At 31.4% G+C, this 25,228-nt stretch overlaps 3 protein-coding genes across 4 annotated transcripts in view; 2 read left to right on the forward strand and 1 right to left on the reverse strand.

The window, feature by feature from the left end:
- Positions 1 to 2,129: 2,129 nt before the first annotated feature.
- Positions 2,130 to 3,811, forward strand: Daao2 (D-amino acid oxidase 2). Its single transcript, XM_077435366.1, has 7 exons — positions 2,130 to 2,301; positions 2,381 to 2,484; positions 2,597 to 2,797; positions 2,870 to 3,095; positions 3,192 to 3,259; positions 3,333 to 3,450; positions 3,537 to 3,811. The coding sequence occupies exons 1-7, from the start codon at positions 2,218 to 2,220 to the stop codon at positions 3,747 to 3,749; spliced, it is 1,014 nt and encodes a 337-aa protein (XP_077291492.1). The 5' UTR covers positions 2,130 to 2,217; the 3' UTR covers positions 3,750 to 3,811.
- Positions 3,812 to 3,888: 77 nt separating this feature from the next.
- On the reverse strand, positions 3,889 to 17,976 carry LOC143914942 (uncharacterized). 2 transcript variants are annotated; one of them, XM_077435359.1, is made up of 3 exons: positions 12,427 to 13,278; positions 6,168 to 6,570; positions 3,889 to 4,942 (listed from the first exon to the last, which is right to left on the reverse strand). In XM_077435359.1, the coding sequence occupies exons 1-3, from the start codon at positions 13,213 to 13,215 to the stop codon at positions 4,896 to 4,898; spliced, it is 1,239 nt and encodes a 412-aa protein (XP_077291485.1). In that variant the 5' UTR covers positions 13,216 to 13,278; the 3' UTR covers positions 3,889 to 4,895. The 2 variants fall into 2 exon arrangements, with proteins under 2 accessions (XP_077291485.1, XP_077291486.1); XM_077435360.1 differs by lacking the exon at positions 3,889 to 4,942 and adding an exon at positions 17,909 to 17,976 and having other exon boundaries at positions 5,854 to 6,570; positions 12,427 to 13,280.
- A 4,055-nt stretch (positions 17,977 to 22,031) lies between these two features.
- Positions 22,032 to 25,228, forward strand: part of LOC143914944 (uncharacterized) — a 55,944-nt gene continuing 52,747 nt past the window's right edge. Inside the window, exon 1 of the mRNA XM_077435364.1 lies at positions 22,032 to 22,071. The gene's annotated coding sequence lies outside the window, so the exon portion shown is untranslated. The remainder of the gene's footprint in view (positions 22,072 to 25,228) is intronic.

Genomic DNA, 25,228 nt, shown 5'->3' on the forward strand with positions numbered 1-25,228 from the left:
AATCGCTGAATTTATAGATGCTGAAGAACACGAAATTAATTAATAAATTAATTCATAGAGACATCTACGGATTTAGACTTGTGCATACATTTTTACATGTTGTACATAAATCAAATTCAGATATTGGTGACATCGTGAGTAGGATGGTTATTGACAATTTGATTGAGGAACCGTTTTAACAATGAAGTCAGATAAATTGGCGAACTCTGATAGGAAACGATCGACTTGGAGTTACACATATTCAAGTCTGACAAGTAGCATTAAAGATTAGCACGGGATCGATTCCGGTGACCTCACATAAACAATCACCGAGACATATTACTGGCTGGTAATTGGACTATTCGTCACATTGGGGTGGTCACAAAGACAATTTTTGCCATAAAAATCGCGAATACACAATATTTGGCAATCAAGTTCTCGTTACTATGATAGTTATCGTTAGTATGATGGACTTTTCGGCTGCCAGATGTTCCGTTATAGAGATTTTAGTGACTTTGTGACGAGTAATTTGTGACCAGTAATCACCGAACCATTGCTGGCTATGCTCATATAAATATTGAACTACAAACAAAGTATGCAGATCTGAGACCAAGTTTTTATATCATCATCTTCTTGTTTTTCAATTTGATAAACGATATAAACAACAAATCTTACTTTTGTTCTTCACGAAGATAAAGAAAGAAGACTCATTAAGCAGAATCATATATTGAATTAAAAATGTATAATGTTACATAACAATGATAAAAAACCAATCACTCAATTCTTATCAATCAACTATGACTTTAAACATACAGCATTTGCTCAACATTTCATGCTTTTTATTAAATTAATAATTTTAAAAATTTAAATTAAAACCAGCAGAATGGACTATTGGTTTGCATATGATGCTTTGAACAAAGTGGTCATGGGTTAAAATCCCAGTGGTTTCTGTTGGCCAGACCTTGGATTTGTGACTCTAGGTCGATCGTTTCCTATCAGAGTTTGCAAATTTATCTTATTTTCATTGAAACGGTGCCAACAAATTGGCAACCTTACCCATTTTCTCGCAAATTTCGAGTTAATTTACAAATTTGACCATATATGTCTCTGTGGTTGTTAATTGATATTTATTTACTTTGTATAATAATACTTGTATCAAGTGTACAATATTTATGGCCAGAAAGGCGCATTGGGGTTACCTGTTAGGCTTTCTGGTATAAATTAAAAATAAATAAGATTTCCCTTTTCTCATTATAACAAACGGCTTATTCTAAATTAAATATGTTATTAAAACTATACTGAATGGATGTTGACTCAAGTATATGCAAAATACTGAAGTTATAGACGAATTTTTTAATATTTTGAAATCTGCATCTCATTGTATAAAAAAAGTAGAAGAGATAATGGGGACTGGTTAGGAAGAGCATCTCAAGGCATGCTAGTTTTATTTATTAATTTTTTTATTTATACCAGGAAGGCCTAACAGTTAGCCCCAATGCGCCTTCCTGGCCAGAAACATTGTACATTTGGTACATAGATAATATTATACAAAGTAAATTCATATCAATTAACAAATATGTAAATTTGCAGCATTATAAACAATTCAGCAAAATCGGAGATTACGGAAAGCTCGAGATTTGCAAGAAAATGGGTAAGGTTGCCAAAATGTTGGAACCGTTTCAATAAAAATCAGATATATTGGCAATCTCTGGTAGGAAACGATTGACCTAGAGCCACAAATTCAAGGTCTGGTCAGCAGAAACCAGTAGGATTTGAACCCGTGACCACTTTGTTCAAAGCATTATATGCTATCCACTAGTCTATTCTGCTGCACATACGTTTTTGTGGGTTTGGATGAAAACCTTTCCTACTTATTCCGACATTACATCGTCATCGTCATCGCCCAGCCTTGAAAATATTCCATCGATGACTTCAAATATCGTACTCCATAGCCTTTTTACTGCCACTTATTTTTAATACGATAGTATTAGTAATTGGGTAAGAGAACCAGGTTCTTGTAGTGGTTTCAAAAGTACATGTAATGATAATTGCAAACATAGAAAGGCATAGAAGGAAAAATATTTAAATATTTTTCACTTTGGAATCCAAATTTCAGTGTTGACTCAATTTTATGCTTGAAAATAAAATTTGACAACCATTTACTTTTATTGCTGATAATAAAGTCAAACAAGCTGTAGCCTCGTTCATTTTGTCAATTGCACTGGCAATTTAAATATCATGAAAAAAGTTTTGATAATCGGTGCAGGTGTATCCGGATTAGGATCCGCCATAAGAATCAAGGAAAAATTTCCTGATTTCAAGGTACATATCTCACAGTATAATTCAATACATACAGATATTTGTTGAAAACATATTTTTTTAACTAAAACATTGTGTACAGGTGACAATCGCTACAAAAGATATCACTCCAAATACAACCGGAGATGGATCAGCCGGACTTTGGGGCCCGTTTATCTTGGGCAGCACTCCAGATGATAAAGTTGTGTGAGTTATAAGTACATACAAACATATATTGCAATGCTTTTATCTACATTTTTATTTACACGTTCAATTGTTAGTAGTATATATATATAAAAATAAGTATCAACTTTTTCAGACAATGGAGTCGTGAAACGCATGACTTTTTTCTATATTTATGGAGAGAAGGACTTGCAGGATCGTGTCTCATACCTTGTCTACGAGTAGACAAAACTAAAAATCCACTACCTTCATGGAAACACGTCGTATTTGGTTTCAAAGAATTAAACGAAGTTGAACTTGAAGTTTGGAAATCGATTTATTCAATGGACGACATCCAGTGATTTTACTTTATCAACTATATTTACTTTTATGCTTACATGAAAGTAATATGGGTGTAATATGTTTGCAGATCAGCGTTTTCTTTTGTGACGTTTACTTGTGAACCGAAGCATCTTTTGAAATATTTAATGGATAGATTCTACAAGCTCGGAGGAAAAATTGTTCAACGAGAAATAAAATCAATTGATAATTTGTCGGACGAAGACTATGATATAATAATAAATTGCTCGGGATTGGGGGCAAAATATATCGTACCTGATCCAAAGGTTATTCCCGTGAGAGGGCAAGTTGCAAGAGTTAGTATTATATGAAATATCTAGTACTTCGTCTCCGGATTCATTATAATATTGAAAATACATATATTACATGTCGTTTTATTAATGTTTACATAGGTAAAGGCTCCGTGGATTTATCACGTATTACTTGATGAATCTGATGATGGAAATTATATCATACCAAAGTATACATATATATTAATATTATTATACATATGTACATATGTTTATCCAACTATACATATTTTCTAATTTTAGTACTGACACTGTAGTTTTGGGTGGTACTCATCAAGAAAATGACTTCAATACTAATATTTGCAAAGAAGATAGCAAATTCATTAGACAAGGTTGTGAACACATAGTTCCGGGACTAAAAGTGAGACATTAAATTTTCATTTTTATCTTTTATTTATATGTACATATATATATACTCATTTATTGTGCAAACTTTGTATTTTGTAGAATATTGAAACATTATTTGAATGGGTAGGATTGAGACCCGGCCGTGATAGTGTACGCTTGGAGAGTGGTAGTATGAGAAATAATAAATCAAAATTAATCATACACAATTACGGTCACGGTGGCAGTGGGGTGACTCTATTTTGGGGCTGTGCAAGAGAAGTAGTTGACATACTTACTAGCGCATTAGACGAAACATCTAAAAGTAAACTATAATTAATATTATCTGTACTAGAATGTTGCATGTATTGAAGATATATTATATCAAATCAAAATCAATGACATCTTTTACTAAACCTTTGTAAGGCAGGGAAGGTATGTTGACCGTATCCCGGCTTAACGAAACACATGTTGTGTAGTTTGTAAGAGGATCGTTTATTTTTGTTCAATTGTTACAATGGTTATTGTATGTACGAAGAGGTTGGGCTTCGGAGAAGTGAGCTGGTTGAACTCCAGAGGTTCACTCTGGTGTTGGGAGCTGGTGCGTCGCTTTATATACGTTCTGGCTTGAAGCGTGCCGCGTGCAGATGCTTTGTCTTCGTTTCCAGGACGTGTGTGTTAGGGACACGTGTTGACCTGTTTTTGAGGCATGTGTGTTCGGTACACGTGTGGTTTATAGCTGTGGGGTCAATGGGGGGGAGAATGGGTCGTGTGCCACGCGTAAATGACTTTTCAGACATATGTTACGGTTGCCTGATGACATCACTAGAGCCCGGAATCTGTAGGGGCCAGAAACGTGCCGCCTATTGTTCAATTGTTGTAAATGCTTTGTAAAAAAGGTTCGGCAAACCTTTAACAATGCATTTACAATATTTGAACAATAAACAGCCCCTTCAGATTCCGGGCTCTAGACATCACTGTTGGGTTTCGTTCGTTTTACGATCGAGCGATGAACTCTTTCTTCTGGAATGGTCGAAGGGGACGTTGCCTTTGAGTTATGCATGTTTGTAGAGGATCGATGAAGAGATCACTGGTTTTGATTCGTAATAGCACAAGCCGTGCTAGATTCCTACACCTTGAAAAAAATTTCGATATCTAGTTTTCGATGATTCGTTTTTCAGTTGGTAGCCAAACGTCTTCAGTTTTACCAATTCATCACAATCAGGTATGTCGGCAACTTCGTCTAAAGTTGAACGCATTATTATAATAGACATACAGAAACCATATGCCGAGTGCAACTTCATGTGTTTTTTTAAAACTTCTTTCGGATAGCGCACGTTTACATCACACTTCAATCTAGCTAAATTCAGCTGAAGAAACTCGTAGTATATGTCGATAAATTCATAAAAATGTTTTCGACGCAGCTCCGTTTGAATACTACTGAATAGTATAAAGGCAGTGTCAAAATCGGGCGAACTTTGCCTAATCATTTGCCAATCTATTAGTCTCATCGACACTGGATTGTTGTCCTATACAAAAAAAAAAAACCATTTAGTTACTTGACTTATTTTATTTATTAATAATTTAAACTTTCAACTATACACATACAGTATTGGTCACAAAGCGCTCGCCTAAAAGTCACTAAAATCTCTATAACGGAACATCTGGCAGCCGAAAATTCCATCATACTAACGACAACTATCATACTAACGGGAACTCGAGTGCCAAATATTCCGTATTCGCGATTTTCATGGCGAAAATTGTCTTTTGGGCAATAGTGATGTGACTAATAATCCAATTACCATCACCCAGCGACTTTCAAGAGTTTCCGGAAACCTTTGTTTAAAATTTAAAATTTCCAAAAGACTTTTATTTGAGTTTTATTAAATTTGTATCATCGAGCTACACCCATAAAATATGGGTAGCTGGGAATATTTAGCTTTTATTAAATTATATTAAAACAAATTTATTTTTTCTGAAATTAATGTACAGATGCAGATGTAAGAAAAATGGCTGTGGCTATTTGCAGGTACTGTATCTGGGAATAATTGGCTATTTGCAGGTACTATATCTAAGAATTATTGACAATTTGCAGGTACTGTATCTGAGAATTATTGGCTATTTGTAGGTACTATATCTTTAAAATCAGGTACAATGCATAAGAAATAATCAAATGACTTGTGTATTTAACGACATCAAAATGTGTTTTAAACAGTTAACGCAAAATTGTTCTGAATTATCGTAATAGTTCAAAAAAATTTACAGTATTTATTTATAGAATTATTAGAATATTTTCACAGTTCATGCGCAGAAGGCTTTGCGCCTGTTGCAGATATAGTACCTGCAAATAGCCACAACCATAAAAAATGACTGATTTTTTTCCAATACACCTACATATGTAAGATCATGCAGGCTTTTTATCAATAAAACATTGGTGTTTCTGATTAATTTCTTTTATTCCATTTACAAAACAGAAAATAGATAAATAAAACTAAACACATAAAAATAAGTAAACAGATAAAATACTATAATATATGAAATTATTATTATTCCTAAAATTTACAAAAATAATTGTATACTCTTTGTAATAATACTTATTGTCTTTTTATTATAAAAAAGCTAAATATCTTAATTTTAAGCTACTATGGTATGAACAATTTCACCTACTTAATTGATTCAATACTAGATAAAGTACAAATATAATAATAATACATGTCTATAAAACATTAAGGTTGATGAAATCTTTGACCATACCTTGAACACGGTATTTATACATGTTTTGAGAGTTTATATTATTCATTTTTAAGTCATCAATGTGGATCTCGTCCTTCTTTAGCATCTCATTCATATCAGGTATGTCGGCTCCTTCCATCAAGAATAAAGGCGCCGTTATACAACCCATCATCAAGCCAAAAGGCAAAAATACTCGCAAATGCTCATTGAAGGCTGACTTTGGATAGCAATCGTTGACATTCAAACCCATTCTAGACAAACTTAAACTTAAAGTTTCGTGATACAAGTTGAGTAAATCATCGTAGTGTTGTTCACGAAGTACTCCATCGCCGCTCGAAAACATGAGATATGCTATATCAGCCACCGGAGATGTTTCTTTAACCATTTGCCAATCTAATAACCGTACTGATACTGGTTTGTCGTTCTGAAAGCAAAAAAATAACTATGAAACATTATTATTTATTTAATATATGTAATTGGGAAAGGTTACATATCCAATGTGAATAATATTAAAATAATGAAATATGTTCGAGGAATACCATAGAATATTATTTATTTTGATATTTATTTTGACATTGTTAACTAATTACATACACACATATCCAGGAATTCAATGAAGGTTACACTAACAAAAGTGAATACTCATTAAAAAGCATATAATGAAACTACGGGGGCAAAAAAGCCTTAACTACATTTTAACAATGCACTTCCTCAATCAAATGAATTATCACTGATGTGCAGTAAATCTTTTTTTTTTTTGTTATATTATCCAGAGAATTAGGTCGAAAAATAAACTGCATATCGAATCACCATATACATAATATCGCTAAAGAACAGATCAACAAAAAACTTCTATATATATATATACCAATGTTTCCTCTAGGAAAATTAGTCTCCGAGCATTTAGCGCCATCTATTGAAAATTTATTAATTAATTCATTTTTCTATTGGTGTTTTATATTGTTTACATGTAGGAAGGTAGTTACCATTTTTTTTCATATTAAACAATTAAATATAAATGTTAAATTAAATATATTTAAAAGGTTTTTTAAATAAAAAAAAAATAAATATTGATTGCCTTTTTGTAATGGATTCTTTGACATAAAATATGAACATATATAAGTTAAGGTGTAATAACCCCAGATATACACATTTATTATACAAAAATATAGATGAATCATTCCCGAAATTAATATAATATTAGTAGTAAATGCTTTTATGTGCGAGTATAATGTATTTGTATTAATCTAAATGTCATATTTATTTATTGTAATACATATGTATATGCGGGTAGCTATTTTTCATTGATGAAATAATTTCTCTGTTTTTTCTTATTAATTTATATTTAATAATAATATATATATATATATATATATATATATATATATATATGTTAATTTCCATATACATATATGCTAATTTCCAAATTTTATATGACTACGTGTACCCTTTAGTTTATTACTACCAGCGGAAACCTATAATTGGTCTTTTGTAATGTATTTTATTATTTGTTCTGTTTTGATTTAAGACTGTTGGTTTTCTTTTTAAAATAAAATAAAATAAATAAATAAAATATGTCGCACCCCATTGTAATACAATATAATATATTAAATAGTGTTCTAAATTATAGATAAAATTATTGTTTTAATTGTGATGGTTTCCTAATTTAATTTAAAGGATTACATTATTATACATACATACATATATGTACATAGTGAATATTATCACGAAGTTCATAGGTACATATGTTAGTTGATAATTATAATAAATATTTCAATTTTGCATTAAAATTAGCGGTTTGGGGAGACAATTGAATTGAAAACTTAAAAAAAAGAGGACAACTATAAGGGGAGGTACCATTTCCGGTCAACTTAAAAATTTGAAAAAAATTTACGTCGTGTCGATAAGAATTTCAGTAACTAATACCAAGTTTCAGTTCGATAGGATTGACTATTGATCAAAAAATCCCCAGAATACACAGACTAGATCATAAAAATTTGATTAGTGATCGATTCTGAGTTCGAATCAGTCAAAATCTCGAGTTCAAATTTTCGCATGATCACAAAACTTCTATCTATTGTTACTACGTACATAGATAAAGTAAAAATTGCATTATATTAAATCCTCAATAATCACAAAAATATTTACATACATAAATACATAATCGAGAGACTTAATTATGCTATTTTGTAATTAGTAAGAGACCACTTAATATAATCAGCTACGTGTTGCTTAAATATTGTCTATTTTTCAAAAATACACCATATAATATGAAAAAGATAAAATCACCAAAGATTTTTGGCTTTTGCAGTTTTAAATTCAAAAGCTAGCATTGCTGTGTTAAAATTGAGTATTGGAATCAATAGTGAAATTTTTTTTACACATTTCTTTCCGTAATATTATGAGCTTATTTCGCTAGTTTTTCACTTAACTATGTTTATAAAGATTGGCTTTTTTATATCTTAGCGACTATTTTTAATCTTATCGAAACGAACTAATTCGAGCGGTAAACAATTTTAAATTGATTTAAAACCTGCTGTTGTATGGGAAGATGCAAGAGCGAGATGAACAATGGAGAGCGCATCACTCCATCCCACTTGCTCATGCTCGTTTTCTAACGATAAGAGCCCCCTGCCTAAAATATTTCAAAGATTGATTTATCTTCGCTGCGTTAAGTAAAAAAATCGATGTGACCAACCCACGACTTTATCTATATATGTATTTGAAGAATATAAGAAAGATAAAAAAGGTTCACGCGTACCGTTTGTGAGACCATTTTCGATATAAATTGAAGGTCGAAATAAAATAATGAACTATTATAGTTTAAAAAAAAAGACTACCAAGTTAGTACATAAAGAATACAAATATAAATTTTCAGCTTGATACGTTCAGGGGTGTGGAAAGAATCGTGGTCAAAATATTTTTGACTTTTCTAAGAGGAAAAAATCCCACTTCCAGTTTATTAAATTTGGTGAATTTTTTTTATTTTCATCACATTGATACAAGAATTGTACTTGATTTTTTTCGTGAAGAGGACACATGTTTAAGGGGTCGAAAAAATAGTAGAAGAAAAACCGAACAAGAATAAACTACCATTTCCGGTTGACGGATGCTTACCAAATTTTATACATAACTTGGTATTAAGCTTAAACTTCTAGATACGAAATTTCAGTTTAATAAATTGAAAGGTTTCTGAGAATAATATAAAAAACCTCGATTCTCTAGAGTAAAAGTACTACTTCCGGTTTAGGAAAAAAATATTCGAGTATAAAATTTATAATTTCTATTACATGTGAAAAAATTTCAGTCCGATTTGATTGACTGTTTGGGAGATAATAGATTGAAAAACTTAAAAAAAAAAGGACACCTATAAGGGGAGTGTCATTTCCGGTCAACTTAATTTGAAAAAACTTTACTTCGTGTTGACAAGAATTTCAGTAACCAATAATAAGTTTCAGATCGATAGGACGAACGGTGTTCAAAAAATTCCCAAAATACACTGACACACAGACACACACACACATTTTTTCTAGATCATGAAAACGTGATCAGTGATCGATTCAAATTGGTCAAAATCTCAAATTCGAATTCTCGCATGTTCACAAAACTTCATCTATTGTTACTATTGTAAACGTGATTTTTTTGCTCAGTTTTATCAATTAGTAGTAACTAGAATTGCATATGTAACAATAACCTGTTTATCAAATAAATTTAATAAAAAACAAATGAATTAGTTTACTATTAGATTAGCCATTTGTTTAAGCGGTTTATATTACAAATACTGAGCGAAGCCGAGTAAAACCAAATTATATCGAATGATTTAAGGATATATTCAGCTAGGGCTGTGGAGTTTTACAAACTACATTTTTACATAGAATACACGATCATATATAATATGGCTATTCTGTGTGTCTGTGTAAGATAACGCTCGCCGTGCTATAATAGTCGTTTCGATTCGACATATATGTACATATGTACGTTGAATCGTACATATGTATGTTGAATAAAACACGTACAATATATTATAATAGATGAATATAATAACGAAAGAAAAAAACTTCTATATATACTGTTTGCTACCAATTTTTCCTATAAGCTAATAAACGGCGCTAAGTCTCTGAGCATTTAACGCCATCTTTTGAAAATTAATTTAATTAATTTTTCTATTGGTATTTTATATTGTTTATATAATATGTAGGTAGTTAGGTAGTTTTTACATTTTTTTTTTTCATATTAAACAATTAAATATAAATATTTAATTAAATATATTTAAAAGGTATTTCAAAAAAATCAAACGCGTACGGATCGAACACAGGACTGACATATTTCTTTAAAAAAAAAATTATTCAATAACTTAATATGCCAACACCCATGCGATGATATTTCATCGGGTACAATACTAGTATATAATAATAAAAATGATATCGAATGTTTTAAGGATACATCAGCTAGGGCTTTGGAGTTGAAATTTTTAGCTGAAGTTGGATTCGTTAATATAGAGTGAAAAAAGAAAAAGTTATAGGCGCATAAACAATTAAAATCCGACATAGCGAGAGGGTGGCGAAAAGGAAAAAAAAACAATCGGAATAGTGAGGATAAATCCGGCAATGTGGACAATAGACATATATTATGAATATTTTCAAACGTGTCTATTAAGATTATTTTTCACCATCGTAATGGAGGACTTGATTTCCACATATATTGACGACCAAACCGAGCAAAGTGGCAAAGTTTGAAAACGATCGGATAAGAACCCAAATTTCGTCAAACGAAAAAATCGAAAGTGAAGTAACAAGAGGCTAGTAAAAAGGGACTGCTTATCAACAGGCCGATCATCAAATGGACGGTTCATCAAAAATATTAAATACTAGAAGTTTTACCCGGCTTTGCTCGGTATTTGTAATATAAACCGCTTAAAAATGGCCAATCTCATAGTAAACAATTTATTTATAATTCATAGTAAGAACCCAAATTTCGTCAAACGAAATCAGACGAAAAAACCGAAAGCGAAGTAAAAAAAATAAAGGAGGTATGTAAAAAATAAGAACCACCTCGAATAATGTATGTGAATATTAAATGGTTGTGGCTAATTGCAAGTACTATATCTGCGAATTATTGGCTATTTGCAGGTACTATATCTGCGACAGACGCAAAGCCTTCTGCGCATGCGCGTGAACTGTCACTGTCAGCGTGTTAACTGTTAAAATTTTGTTTTAAACCTCTTAAAATTTATTTCGAACTCGTTAAGTGACGTAGAGTAAAAAATATAATCCAAAATAGTTAATATTATTAATTGTTATTATTATTTTTATCATATACAACGTATAATACCTACATACAAGTACAAGCCGCGAACTAGCTAAATTATATAAATCTGTTATAATAACGTGCGAAATTTATTTGCCTCATGTATAATGAACGATTGACTAAACAAGTCTAGCATATGTTACACCGAATCCATGAAATTGTCTATTACAAGCATTCGGCAAGAGAATTGCCGAATGCATGAAAAATGCAAGCACGTTGCCCAGTTCACGGATTCCGTAAATTCTTTGCCGAATGCGTGAACTGGACAGCGTGTTATATTATAACCAAGTGTCAAAGTGACAGCTGAATAAGGATGTTTAATTTAGTTTAATTTACATATTATTATGTATAATATGTATGACTACATACATATGTTTCACTGTTAAAATATTGATCAAAATGTATAAAAATGACATTAATTTATGTATAAGTCATATGTATGTAGTCATATTATACATAATAATATGTAAATTAAACTAAATTAAACATCCTCATTCAGCTGTCACTTTGACACTTGTCCACGCTGTCCAGTTCTAAAAAACAACACCGGAGAGCTGCTGTCTATTTGCCGACTCCATGCTTTGAGCAGACAAATTCTTGGCGAATACACGCATTCGCCAAAGAATTTACGAAATCCGTGAACTGGGCAACATGTTTGCATTTTTCACGCATTCGGCAATTCTCTTGCCGAATGCGTGTAAAAGACAATTTCACGGATTCGGTGTAACACATACATTAAATGTAAGAAATTATAATTGGATTATAAGTTCACGCGCATGCGCAGAAGGCTTTGCGCCTGTCGCAGATATAGTACCTGCAAATAGCCACAACCATATGGTAAATTACTAACTACATATTTACTATAGCAAAATAAAAATACTGCATTAAATTCCTCTCTAACGTATGTATATATGGACATGCATGTATTTAAAAAGTGGTTCTGTAAGCTATTACATAATAGATGAAAGAGTACCTCATATTTAAAAAGTATGTTGTTGGTCCAGCAATCACCATGACACAACACAGTGTACGGTTGTCCCAGTTCAGGCATACAGCAAGCATACAACTTCTTGTAGGCCGTCTCTTTGAAGGCGTTCATCTTGTCTTTCCAACTGTCGTTATCGAGCACTTCAATGGCCTTATCTATGGACAGCAACAGAAACTGTTCGAACATCTCAGAAAACTCGACCCCCTGGCTGATGTTTCCGGCGAGCTCTTTGAACTTCTCCATATCGCAGTGTTTCATCTTGAACGAGAGCGCGTGAAAATGTGCCAGATCTTTGATCACCAACATCATGTGCTCGTAATCCAGGGACTTTCTTCTGTCGCACATGGTGTAGCCGAGGCTGCGAAGATCCTCCATCACGAGCACTTCTTTGTAACTAGTTGTGTCGGCGCTGTAAAGTTTCACAAAGCAGAACCGTTCCTCGTCGGGCACATTGCACTCTCGCTGAAATTCGGTCAGCGTTGGTAAAATTTGCTTGTAGCAATAAATCTCCCGTTCGTAGATGACACCTATGGGCAATTTGGTCCTTTCGTACATTGGCGGAGTCTTCATGATCAAGTCTATCGTCGTTTCCTCTCCGTCTTTGTCGCCTCGAACCGTGGCTCTGTGTATCACTCCCAGGTAATTGTCACCCTTTGTAGAGCCCATTTCTAGTTTTATGGTGAAATTTTCCACCCCTTCTTTTCTGACCACTTGCTCCATAATGTCTCTGACACTTTCGTTCGGAAACTCCGAGGCATCTCCGTTTGAAGACATGTCGAGTGAGGAGATGGTCCTGACGCGCGACTGCTCGCTGTGAAGTCAAGCGTGTGAACTCGCTTCTATGGGTACATACAACAAACGCTAGATCAAATACGAGCAATAGGCTGCTACAGAAACATGCTTTGCACTATAATTATTAATTAATTAACGCTGGCTGCAGTCAAAGTGGTAGTGGTAGTGGTAGTAGTTATTAATCTACAAACAATTGTCGCGAGAATGAAATTTGAAATGTCCCACTGTTTTTTTTTGTTCGTTTTGTATAGCATAATATGTATATTATTTAGAGATTACGAAATAAATTACGCTACGTTACAAACGAATTGGATTGAGAGAATGTTTTGTATATGTTACAGTGAAAGCATATTTCAAATGAAAATATATCTTCACTATTAAAAGCGTTATCTTCCACAGACACACAGAATAGCAATATTATATATGTTACAGTGAAAGCATATTTCAAATGAAAATATATTTTCACTAGTGAAAGTATATTTTCATCAATTCAAGCAGTGGTTAATGTATCAAACAATGAATTTACAACGTTTAACTCTATAAATTTAACCCTAACAACCCAATCTCAAGTGAATAGGTACAAACCTTACTTATCCTAACCTATACTAACCCTTAAATAATACCAACCCTAACAATCTAATCTTAAATTAATAAAACCAACCCTGAAAATGTGACTGGTTATGATTTCACTGAAACGTCAGTGAAAATATAATTTCACTGTGACATATATAAAAATTAGACAATATATAAAAAAATGTGCATAAAAATGACTGATGAATTGTATCGGCAACGTCACGAATTCCAAAATACGAACCAACCTTTGGTTAGGTTTTATTTATTTATGATTTGGTTAGGTTAGGTTAAGTTAGGGCTGGTTTTATTTATTTAAGATTACCCTTCACTAGTGAGATTATAATTTCACCAGTGAGAAACAAAAGTAGGCACAAATATTTAAAAAGATAAAACAAAGATTTGTCAAAAGACAGTTGAAAGTTGACAGACTGCAACGTTGCCCCTTTTTACTTACCTCTTATTAAGTTCACATGGTTTTCGTGTTAGTGGTCATTTTTTATATCTCTCATTGTATCTATTCTAATGCTAAAATCTAATTTTTCAAATGATCGGTTCATATTATTTAATGCACCGAAAATAATGCAAATTTTTAATGCGCAAACATTTTTTTTAAGATACAAAGTATTTTTCTCAATGTATAGTTAAATCGTACCCAAAAAAGTATATATATTTATATATATGTATGTACATACATATATAAAATGAACTAAAATCAAAAAAATAAAATTTAAATAATATATCAATAACAAATATACGAAAATACGATGATTAGGATTTCAATCAAAATTAAGATCAAATTATGATTAAATCAGTGTAAATAAATATATTACTTTAAACTTTGGGTCGCGTAAGTATGAAATGATATAAAGGCGATAGGAGACAATAGGCTGCTACAGAAACATGCTTTACACTATAATTCAAAGTCTCCAGTCAAAGTGGTGGTGGTAGAGGTAATTAATCTACAAAAAATTATCGCGAGAATGAAATTTAAAATGTCCCATTACTTTTTTGTTCTTTTTGTAGAGCATAATATGTACATATATTATTTGTGATAATATGAAAGAAATTACGTTACGTTACAAACAAATTGGATTCATAGAACCGATGCATATATTAATTATATGCGGTCTTCGTACATATGTACATACATATATACCAGAAATGGCCTCTAAATAAGTATTTATAATTCTCAGCGGCACAACCTCGTATCTCGCCATGCATAATCATTCTCTGAAGATATGACTATGCATAAAAAAAACTGCGATCATTCGATTTCATTTATATCTAAATATATTTTTTTTTACAAAATAAAAATACCCCAGTGCTTTGCATTTGCATTGTATATATACATGGTTTAAATTATGTAAAATAAATACACGATATAGGCAGGTTATCTATGTATTAAATTAATGTACATAGAGTTCCATAAATACACATGGATGAAAACAAATGTTAATGAGCAAAATGTTGTAAAGGCAATGTTATATGCAGGGGCCTTAAAGTATGGTTTAAATGAAATAAAATATGATGCGTGTTTGAAGCTTTATGTAACCCATTATGAAATGAAGTTTTTGTGATAATTTCTAGTTTCAAATTTTGATATGAATATTTTGTGTTGAGTTTGTATGTAGATAGTACATACATACATATGTGTTTTTAACTACATATATAATTTTAATACCTTGAAAAATATGAAATATTTTATTTATTTTCAAAAAAATCTCAAATATGTATTTCCTGCCTTTGTATAGTCTTGAAAAGCTTTTCACATGGTATAACGTTAACTATACTTTGCATGCCAATTTAACATATGTATGTGAAATATTTATTTATTTAAATATGTACATTTACATTACACTACTCTGGCCCTACAAGAAGTCACACTATTTGTATTTTTAAATATCTTATTTTTATATATATTTTTAAATACATACATACAAAGACAAATATTTTTAAAAGAAAGTTTGTAAAAATAAAATTATTATTTTGAATAAAAACACCAATATTTTTTTTTTACTATCGCCATCTATGTTTAAAACTAACAAACAAACGTCAAACGTAAACGTCAAATAGAATGTCGGCGGGCAAATTAAAAACGCGTTTTACACGATATATTTTTGCACCATCGTAATGGCGGAGGCTCCATTTACTTATATTGATGACCAAAATGAGCAATATGGCAAAGTATCAAAACGATCGGATAAGAGATAAAAATGACCACTAACACGAAAGCCATGTGAAACGTAAAGGAGGTATGTAAAAAACCCATAAACAGATGTTGAATTAATTACATAATTTTTTTGTAAATAAAAAAAGAAGAATTTTAATAATTATGTATATTATATATGTTACAGTGAAAGCATATTTCAAGTGGAAATATATTTTCACTAGTAAAAATATATTTTCAACAATTCAAGCAGTGAAAATGTATCAAACAATGAATTTACAACGTTTAACTCTATAAATTTAACCCTAACAACCCAATCTTAAATGAATAGGGCCAACCCTTACCTAACCTAACCTATCCTAATCCTTAAAAGCCAGCAGCATAACTCGGTCGTTAAGCTTCTGTCGAGAGGCGCCGGGTTCGATCCCATTAGCTGACCTCGATTGAAAAGAATTATATCTGTAGTGCTGCTGGTCAGACTTGGATATTTGTGACTCCAGGTCGATCTTTTCCTATCAGAGTTTGCCAATTTTCTCTGATTTCATTGTTGAAACGGTTTCCGTTTAAAAATTGGCTAAAAATCCTTCCTACTTACCATGTCACCACTATTTGATTAATGTACAATAAAATTTATGTACAATTCATAGATGTCTAGTTAATTTGCGAGTTTTTCAGTGTCTCGTAATTCAACGACTTGTAATAAAAATTCTGCATTGTAACTGGCCAGGTAGGCGCTTTGGGGTTTACCTATAAGGCCTTCCTGGTATATATTAGATTTGGGGATTTTGTGACTCCAAATCGATCGTTTCTATATCAGAGTTTGCCAATTTTATCTGATCATTGCTGAAACGGTTCCTGAAAAATTGGTATTAAAGCATTTTCCTGTTGTCACAAAAATCTGTCCGTGTATAATTTGTAATAATTATGCACAGTAATCTGAAATCTATAGGCATCTCTATAATTTCATATTTATTATATGTATAAAAATTGTACACAAAAAAAAAATCTAAAAAATAATCCATAGATGTCTCTATGATTATTGTTTCTGATTAATTGTTATATGCTATATATTCTGATTGTATATGTATTATTGTATTTCTGATTTCTGATTGTTTATGTATTATGTACACCCGTCGCATTGGAGCGATCTGTAATTACGAGTGTATATTGATTGTAACAATAAAATAAAAATAAATAAATAAATAAAATAATAATAATAATAATACCAACCCTAACATTCTAATCTTAAATGAAGATATATTTTCACTTGAAATATAATTTCACTGTGACATATGTGTGTATTAGGACATACTATTCCAGATTGGAATACATTAAAGCAATTTTAGTTTACATGATCGTGCTCGAATAAAATATACATACATAGTATACATGTCTGCGGAACATAAAAATGACATATGGCAGATAAGACAACTCGAAATGGTAATGCATAATACAATAAAAAAAAAATGTTTGGAAAGGATTTGTAGCTGTTGTACGTTCACAGATGTGATAAACAGCAAACTTGCAACGTCAATTTGGACTTGAGAACCCAAATATTTAAGTAGTGGCACATCATTAATTTTGTCTTATCGTCACTGTGTGAATGTGTACATGCATGTGAAGTGCTATCTACATAACCTGTGTAACTAATTGAACAGATTTTTATTTTTTATTCTGTAGCACACTGTACCGAATTTGGAATATGCTATTGTGTTGCTCTCAAATGGCCTTAACACGTACTGCCCACACTCGCTAAAAATGTTAGATTGATCGTTTATTTTGATGATCAGTCTCCTGCAAACGTTCACGGTGTTGGTTTACTTTGTCCAGTTTCAAACTAACAAAAAGTGTCAGTTTATATAATAATAATAGAAATCGATTCGTTGTAAGTGTGGAAATTCTAAGTGTTTGGTGCAAATCAAAATGTTCCTTTACCTTCAAAATCTATTAATCGGAAAAGAGCCCAGTCTCTGCAACCTTTCTGTGCTAACACATTGATAACTGATAGATTTCATGACTTACATATATTTATCCCTCCTTCGTTTTATCTATAATAGTTCCCCTTCCTATGTCCACTTAAAACAAATGTATATAATTTCAGTAAGACTGATAATGGCATTGCCTATATCGTGATTGAACGTATCAACTTTAATTGTATATAAATATCTATAGGTATAAAATTTAAACAAACCAGTGTTGCTGGTAGCGAACCTTTTTGTACTATCCTAAATTCTAAATTCCCAATTCGAAATGGTATTAAAAATCAGTGTCTATTTTCTAAATCGGCCGTACTTGACTGTTGTGGTAAGAACACACTGAAAAGTGCGGGACGGAACGTGTTCGTCAGCTCCAGCTGTGTTTCGTGACATTATTAATTCGTACGATCTTATTAATTCGAGTTTATCCCACATTTCTTCAAATATGGGAATCATCGTTATCGTTCGCTGGCAAACATATGTCAATACAAAGGTAAAATATCATCGAAAACATTCTTGAACAATACAATTGTAAAAAACATCAAAAACAGCTGGTTTAACAACCACGACTTTATTTATGTATTTCAGGAATATAAGAAGTATAAAAACAAAATTCGATAGTGAAAAATACATACACGTTCATACATACCGGCTATGAGAGCATTTTCGATACAAATTGAGCGCAAATGTAGGGAAACTTACACAAGGCAAAAGTCTTACTTCTGATTGACTGATTTTGTTCAAATTTTTTTTATTACTTAACATCACTACAAATATTATAAATGTAAAATATCAAGATGATGAAAATAATTTAAAAGGTCGAAATAAAATAATGTAATATTCTTTTAAAAAAATTACTATTTCCGGCTTACGAATTCTAACCAAAATTATGTTAGTACATAAATAATACAAATATAAATTTTCAGCTTGATACGTTCAGTGGTGTGGAAAAAATCGTGTTGTTGTTCCAAGAAGAAAAATCATTAATTTCATTAAATCTTTTTTTAATGAAATAGTTTCAGTTTGGGTTTTTAAATATTTCAAGAGAATAAAAAGTATTATATATTCACATATTTATACTAAAATTTTATTACATTTTTTGTAACTACATATATACCATGCATATGTTCAATACATACTCTATTGAAGCTACAAACTAAAAAAAAAATACATATGTTCTATCATATGTATAATATCGCTATTCTATGTGTCTCTGTGTATCTGAGATAACGCTTGCCGTACTTTGTATAATAGTCGTTTCGATCTGACATACATATGTCAACATATGCCAACAAAACGTACGAATATAATAACGAAAGAAAAAACTTCTATATATATATATACTGTTTGCTACCAATGTTTCCTCTAGGCAAATTAGTTTCTGACGTTTAGCGTCAACTATTAAAAATTTATTTAATTAATGAATTATTTTTTCTATTGGTGTTTTTTTACCATTTTTTATTTCATATGAAACAATTAAATATAAATATTCATTTAAATATATTATAAAGGTAAAAAAATTTTTACCGCGTGCGGATAGAACACAGGACCGACACATTTCTTTTTATTTTATTTTATTTAATAACTTACATAATATGCCAACACCAATGCATTAATATTTCATCGGGTACAACACTAGTGTACATATGTATATTTGTCCACTCGTATTTAATTCGACCCTGCGTGTAGTTTTTAGATTTAATCATTATTAATGGTAATTTTATGCTTGATGATACCTGATGGTGCAATCTATCGTTACATTCAAATTACGTATGCATGCATGTATTTATTTTAAAATTTCATGGATCGACTGAAACTAGCTCTATATGTAGATTTAGCCAGGATTGGGCTTTTGCTTAGCGCCGAGAGGACGCCGGGTTCGATCATAATCAACCTCAATTGAAAATAATTTTTTCTGAGTATTTTTTGTAATGCTGCTGGTCAGACTTGGATATTTGTGATTCCGGGTCTATCGTTTCCTATCGGAGTTTGCCAATTTTTCTGATTTCATTGTTGAAACGGTTCCTGATTAAATTAGCTAAAAACCATATGCACTATGATTAATGTACAATAGAATTCATGTACAAATTCATAGATGTCTCGTTAATTTCGAATTTTCAGTGTCTCGTAATTCAGCGACTTCAGGACTTCCTGGTATATTTGTATATATTTATGTAAAATAAAAAATAAAAATATAACATACTAGTGGTTTTACCCGGAACAAATTAAAAATCATTTTTAAATTAAAAATCATTTTAACAAAAAACAAATTAAAAATCATTTTTGATTTGTTTTTTATTAAATTTACCGAATTAAATAATCGAAAATTTTATTTTATTTAATGACAGCCAATAAGAAATGAATGGTTTTTTTTACATATAAGTGAACCGGAACTGAAAAAATAATCCTGATCCGGAACTGAAACAGGAATCGGAATCCAGATCCGTAAATGAAAAAGGAATCGGGATCCGGAACTGAAACAGGAATCCGGATCAGGAATTGAAACAGGATTCCAGAACTGAACCAGTAATTGGTATCCGGAACCGAAACAGTAATCGAAAATGATAAAAGAACTGAAAAAGTAATCCGGAAACAGAATCGAAATCGAAAGCGGAATTGATATTGTCGTCATAGAAACTTTGTTTTGTTTTCGATATTCTCAATCAAAAATACTTACATATGTACATATATACATACAAAGTCTCTTTTGAAATTATATATTATTATAGATATATGCATATAATCGTGACACAATCCCAATTTGACTATATTATATAATATTTTAAAGAATTTTCCCTATCAGCAATTATTACTTATACATTTCTGTGAATCGATTAAAATTCGCAAATATTTATAGAATCACAAAACACAAATCATCATATATATATATATATATATATATATATATATATATATATATATATATATATATATATATATATATATATATATATATATATATATATATATATATATATATAAAGACGCTAATCTCTGTGTGTGTGTGTGTGTGTGTGTGTGTGTGTGTGTGTGTGTGTGTCCTAACGCTGGCCGAACATAATGAATGAATCGATTCATTTCGCCAGGACTTTGCCGCGTATCGAACCAGTGATCTCATATAGGTCTAAACTGAGCTTAACGGTCACTAATACTACGCCAAATCCAATTCTTCAATTCGCCTTATTTTTAAAAACATTAATTGAAAAATCGTTCTCGTCATATAAAAATACGTAATTATAATAATTTTATTTAGCGAGGCATTGAACCATTTTATTTGTTTTCATATAAAACAATTAAATATATATTTTTAATTGAAATTATTGAAATTAATTTATATTTTAACGATATTTGAAAAATAAAAATGAATTCCAGAACGTGGTGTCGATCCTACCCCCTCGCGCCCAGATCAAGTACGTTGACTATTACAGCACGATCCCGATTGAAAAAATGATCTAAATAATGTTAATATTCAATAATCGTACAGAACGTATGGGGAACCAATCACAGTCGAGTATTCGCGTATCTTCAGTAGTTGTCGGAAGTGGTTGGAGTGAATCAGCAGTCAGCTCGATTTCGATTTTCATTTCGTATTTAATTTCGAATTGATTTGATGTTTGATTTCAGCATGAGAAGTGGGGGCGTACCACTTCGTAATTCGTGTATCAATTCCTTTCTGAAACCATTCGTTTCGATTTCCCGCCCTGGGGTGACAGCCCCAGGGCGGCGGCAGCCGCAAGAGCGCTGGGGGGCGGCAGCCGGGGTCTTTCAGTTCCGGATCCCGATTACTGTTTCAATTCCGGATCCCGATTTCTTTTTCAGTTCTAGATCCTGATTCCATTTTCATTTCCGGATACCGATCCCTGTTTCAGTTCCGTTTCCCGATTTCTGTTTTAGTTCCGCTTCCGATTAATTATCACTATACGTATTGTAACTTTATTTTTAATCATGTATCAATTTGTTTCCGAAACCACCCGTTGAAATTTCAATGGGCATAAAACTAGTATGTATATATCTTCCATTGAGTGAGGATTTTATTTACATATAAATTTTGCTATAAAAAACCAGCTGGATCAGTTTCAAAAGCAGTAAGAGTCCATCTGCCAACGTGAGGGGTCCATATTGGTACGTGACAAGTCCATAAGTATTATTAAAATCGTTTAATCATGATTTGCATGCAATTCATATCAGTTCCACGTTGACAATCTGTCATTCAAATCCAATAATCACATCCGTGTACATCCCATGACTTGATGAAATTTCGTTGCACATTGAATCGTCACGTTCAACCAATTACCGGATAATATTGATGTTGATAGCCTTGGGAAACCGTGATGATGATGATCTATGTAGAATGAGTGGACGAGTGGTATTGGTATTTGGGTCATAGAGGTGGTCAACCTTTTTCGCAATAAATAATATGAAATTAATAAGAAAGTACGATATCATGAAATTCAATACACGTTTCAATATCAAATGACACATTACTATAAGCTTACAGATTTGTGAGTTAATACCAGTCAATTTAGATTACTTACATGTTACAACTTTAGAACAATACCTACCGATTACAATAATAAAATACACTACAACTACACGCTATTACTGCAATAATTCATGAATACGTATTGAAAAGTTTTATTATTCAATACTATATATGTATGTTTATATCGAAATTATTGTGTATGAAAAGTTTCATTTGAGGTAATTATGTACATATGTATATACACAGATATAAAGCACAATATTGTTCATGTGATATGACAATCATCCGAAATCACCTCAGTGGGATCGTTGAACTTTACTGATCATTGGCATGTGTACACATAGCATATTATGACAGTTATTATACTATGTTATGTTACTATGTTAATTAGATAGTTGTGTTTGTGATATACAAATATACATACACATTATAGTCATTATATTATAATATACATTATATTATTTCTTATTTAACTATGGATATAATATTATTACAAAATAATTCAATGCAAGTTCTTTGTAATATATTGTAATAATATTATATTAAAAGTAAATTCTGTAAATATTTCAAAACACGAACTCAAAACTTACAAAAAATATGTAAAAGTAAAATCATACCGACCGCTATACGCACGAATAATGTTGTATTTCTTGACTAAAATGCAATGCGAAACTGAAACGAAATGTGATTGGCCATTGTGAGTCGAGTGGGGGGGAGGGGGGGGGTGCGATTCTCGTGCCAGATCGGATAGACTACAATATTAAATTTATTTTAACTACTGTAAATATTGAAACAAAAATATGTTTTTCATTAGAAACAGATGTTTATTTGATCTAATAGTAACACCGACATTATTATAATAAGTAAATGTTGAATATTTAAACTTTCAATGAATTGCATTGTTTGAATTCTGGACCAATTTCAAAAAATCGTTTTACGATACCACACTAAATCTTTTTTTTTTTACTTAAACCATTGTCATACTAGGATAGGGCTGCCATAATTGTCGAGATGCTAACCGGGATATTTAGTAAATTAATGATAAATGGTAAAATTGAAATCCTAAGCCATTGATGATCAAACAACTGTTGATTAACTGCTTTGGCGGTTTTTGAAAAACTTATTACTATCTTCATTCATTTATTATTTGCTGTCAAATTAAATCTATCAGTAAGTAAAAGAACTTCTGAAAGGTAATTTTTTTAAAAGTTTTCGTTCAAAAGCTGGAATGATATATTTGTATTTATTATTTCACTTAAAAATTTGCAAATTTGTCGAATTCGTTTGAAATTTTCATCAAAAATTGAAATTTGTGATGACTATTTTGGCGCCTCTAGATTTTGAAGCCCGGGACCATTGCTCCCTTCACACGTGTTTGTGTATAGGTAATTGCAGGTCGCACAGTGAAACAATCACATTATATGGTAGCCATATTTAATATGTAAATGGCCTGAATTTGAATGATATGGATGTAAACAGGGCCGCCGAGAGGATTCCCGGGTCCTGGTAAAAATTATTCCGGGGCCTGACAAACTTTAAAAAAATATCTTATAGATATATTATTAATATGTGAAAAATCTATCAGAATTATTATAAAAATACCTATATGTTGATTGCTATTTTTTCAAATAATTGAATAAGAAAGTATGATTTCCGATACGGGGCCCCTCGAGCAGTCCGGGCCCTAGAACTTTACCCCAACCCACCCCCTCTCATTGGCCCTGTAAATCAGTGTAAATCAGGTCTCATCAAAATGACGTCACATCCAGTACCAGTAATTAAAAATCGCTTTATTGCACTCGAAGTTCAACGATTGCATCATTTCTAGAAACGGTGAGATTTATTGGCTTCCAAGATCATGGGATTTAACTCTGTTTATTACTTTATGCGGAATTATTTATAAAGTAAATCCGTAAAAGATTTGAAAAGATGCAGTGGCGTAGCTAGAAAAAATTGACCCCATGCAAAAGTTAACAAAGGGCCCCTTATTTTTTCTCAATTAAATAAATAAAGCCTACATACATACATATGTAAATTTTAAAATTCTGTAATCACATCTTTTTAAAACATTTTCCGAACTTTTTCATGTTAATATTGCAAGTTCGCCTATTCAGAATTTTTATACATATTTTTAACTGTTTTCAGTTACATAGTGTGAATTGATTTTCCTATATTTTTTATTTAAAACTTTTTTTTTTTTTTTTTTATTAATGTATGTATTAATATTTGGAGATCCTTTCGAAGGCCCTTTCAACCCTAAGGGCTTGCATGCACCGCATACCCCCGCGTCATAGTAGTTACACTACTGCATAGATGTCATTGATCCAAATTTGAACTCAAAATTAAAAATCTATGCTGATCGTATAATAAATTTCCATAAATTTAATTTTTAGATACGATACGATTTTAGATACATTAAAATACTTTAGAGATACTTCCACATTGAAACTTTCCGCCAATAAAAATAGCACCTTTTCACTGTTTTGTACAAACATTGTATGTGCATTTTTGTAAATGTTTTTGAGAAACTCGGACATATCTACAGAAATAAGTACTGTATTTTTTTAATAATACATACATTATGCAATTGATAAAGTCGACGTAACATTGGTTTATCGCGTGCTCCAAACAATTAACAAAAAAGGAAAAACATCACTTGAGCATCATGTTTTCAGTTAGTTGAAATAAAGATTAGAATTTCCGGGTATTTTAAAAATTTATTATTTTTTTCGAAAACTTCAATCTATCATAGAATTTAGATATCCTCACTAAATCACAGACGTTTCAAAACTTTTT

Source organism: Arctopsyche grandis, chromosome 7 (genome assembly GCF_051622035.1).
Source record: "Arctopsyche grandis isolate Sample6627 chromosome 7, ASM5162203v2, whole genome shotgun sequence".
Classification (NCBI taxonomy): Eukaryota; Metazoa; Arthropoda; class Insecta; order Trichoptera; family Hydropsychidae; genus Arctopsyche; species Arctopsyche grandis.